The sequence below is a fragment of the Cyphomyrmex costatus genome, unplaced genomic scaffold (genome assembly GCF_001594065.2).
Source record: "Cyphomyrmex costatus isolate MS0001 unplaced genomic scaffold, Ccosl1.0 scaffold1269, whole genome shotgun sequence".
NCBI classification, from domain to species: Eukaryota; Metazoa; Arthropoda; class Insecta; order Hymenoptera; family Formicidae; genus Cyphomyrmex; species Cyphomyrmex costatus.
Genome location: NW_017275248.1, coordinates 31,593 through 33,532, shown reverse-complemented (window position 1 = coordinate 33,532; position 1,940 = coordinate 31,593). Strand labels below are relative to the sequence as shown.

General features: G+C 31.9%; 1 protein-coding gene across 1 annotated transcript; it reads right to left on the bottom strand.

Moving 5' to 3' along the window:
• Nucleotides 1-22: 22 nt before the first annotated feature.
• On the bottom strand, nucleotides 23-742 carry LOC108782420 (uncharacterized). The gene is made up of 4 exons (XM_018550697.1): nucleotides 612-742; nucleotides 345-438; nucleotides 159-245; nucleotides 23-85 (listed from the first exon to the last, which is right to left on the bottom strand). The coding sequence occupies exons 1-4, from the start codon at nucleotides 740-742 to the stop codon at nucleotides 23-25; spliced, it is 375 nt and encodes a 124-aa protein (XP_018406199.1).
• Nucleotides 743-1,940: the final 1,198 nt, after the last annotated feature.

The window sequence follows — 1,940 nt, the reverse complement described above, 5'->3', positions numbered from 1 at the left end:
TGAGTCCCATCAATAGCACCAATTACTCCAGGAAATCGGTAGTTGTCCCAAAACTGCTTTTTGACGGCTTTGATATCTTGCTCATCTATTGGAAACTTGATATACTGGTCTATTATTTGATTTAGAGCTTCTATTACTACGTGAACTGTTCCACTTACAGACGCTTGAGACATACATGACAAGAAATCCTGTCCTACTCTTCTTTGATATGAGCCTGAAGCTATGAAATTTAAAGTTGCTAAAACCTAAAAGTATAAATAATATAAAAATTATACTTAAATAATTTTTTACGAACGCGTTAACTCTTTATTATTTAATATAATAATACACGTAATGTGTCACACCTTTAATTCTAGAGGTATTGCAGTTGAGCGTTGTTCTTGTGGCATATAAGGTCGTAAATTATTGCATAAATCTAGTGCACATTCTTTACTTAACCTGCACAGAAAACCCATACAAAATAGATTTCAATTAAACGTAAATGGTTATATGTATAAGGAAATAATAATACTCTTAAATTATTATTATAAAATAAATACTAAGGCATCAATGCATTATGTACAATTTCATATATTTTGTTTTAATTTACATGCATATGTACATATACATACCTATATAATTGAAGGAATTGACTTTCAGGCACACTGAATGGATCCGAAACATCACGTAAGTATCTCCGCATTAATTTTAATTTTTGTCTTTCTTCTATGACGAGATTAACAATCCAAAAAACAGCCTCCATTTTATCAATGATATGCTAAGTAAGTTATAAGATGACAAGAATATCACTAGAATTTCACCGTTTAACCATCTCGGCTGATGGTGAAAAGTTTCACGTTAAATATCTCACGTCTTCACCGGAATCATATTTATGTGATCACAAAATGATGAAATCCGAATGAGATTCGTCACTTCTCACTGATTCGTTCTAGTGGAAAACTTACGTGATCGATGCCCAGATTCCCGAAAGAAAATTCGCCAATTTCTGGAGAAGATTAATTTTTACCATAAATACATTGCAGATTCAGCACGACGGTTGGAACCATTACAAAACTTACTCAGGAAAGACATTCAATTCTCATGGTCGGAAGATTGTCAAAGGGCATTTACGGAAGCCAAAAACTTATTCTGTTCACAACCAATATTGGCAATTTTTGATTTGAACGCACCAACTGTTATCTACACGGACGCCAGTATAGAAGGTATTGGAGCTGTGCTAAAGCAAAAACAACCAGATGGCGAACTAAAACCTGTTGCCTTTTTCTCAAAGAAGCTAAACAGATACCAGAAGAAAAAGAAAGCTATATTTCTAGAATGTCTGGCCATAAAAGAAGCCATCAAGTATTGGCAATATTGGCTTATTGGAAAGAAATTTTTAATTATAACTGACCATAAACCACTTGAAGGTCAGAGTATTCGATCGAGAACGGATGAAGAATTGGGGGACATGATGAATTTTCTGTCCCAATTTGATTTCGAAATTAAATACGAACCTGGAAAAGGAAACATAGAAGCAGATTGCCTTTCACGTAATCCAGTTCTTTCTAATTTAGACGATTTAGAAGAACTGGTAACAACGGTAAACTTCGTCACTATCGACCATGTAAGACAGGATCAACAAACAAATAAAAATTTAGAAAAGGATTCAAAAAAGGTCTTAGTCGAAAATGGAATATTTTATAAAGTAAATAGAAATAGAAAACGAATAATAATTTCAGAAGAATTCGAGAAACAACTAAAACCGCAAAAATTTGATCCTTCCTAAATTAAAACAATTACCTAACCACAAAATAGAAAACCCAATAAATTTCAACCTTTGAAAATTATCCCCAAAAATTTGAAATTTTCTAAATTAAAATGATTATCTAATAATGTAACATAATAATTTAAACCTTTAATACTTTAAATGATATTATCTAATATAATATATGACCACGAAA

Excerpts from the sequence above, each read along its gene's own strand:
- LOC108782420 (XM_018550697.1), bottom strand. The coding sequence starts at position 742 with ATGGAGGCTGTTTTTTGGATTGTTAATCTCGTCATAGAAGAAAGACAA. Across the intron at positions 246-344 it reads CAATACCTCTAGAATTAAAG|GTTTTAGCAACTTTAAATTT; the intron begins GTGTGACACATT and ends TTATACTTTTAG. Across the intron at positions 86-158 it reads CATGTATGTCTCAAGCGTCT|ATGAGCAAGATATCAAAGCC; the intron begins GTAAGTGGAACA and ends AGTTTCCAATAG.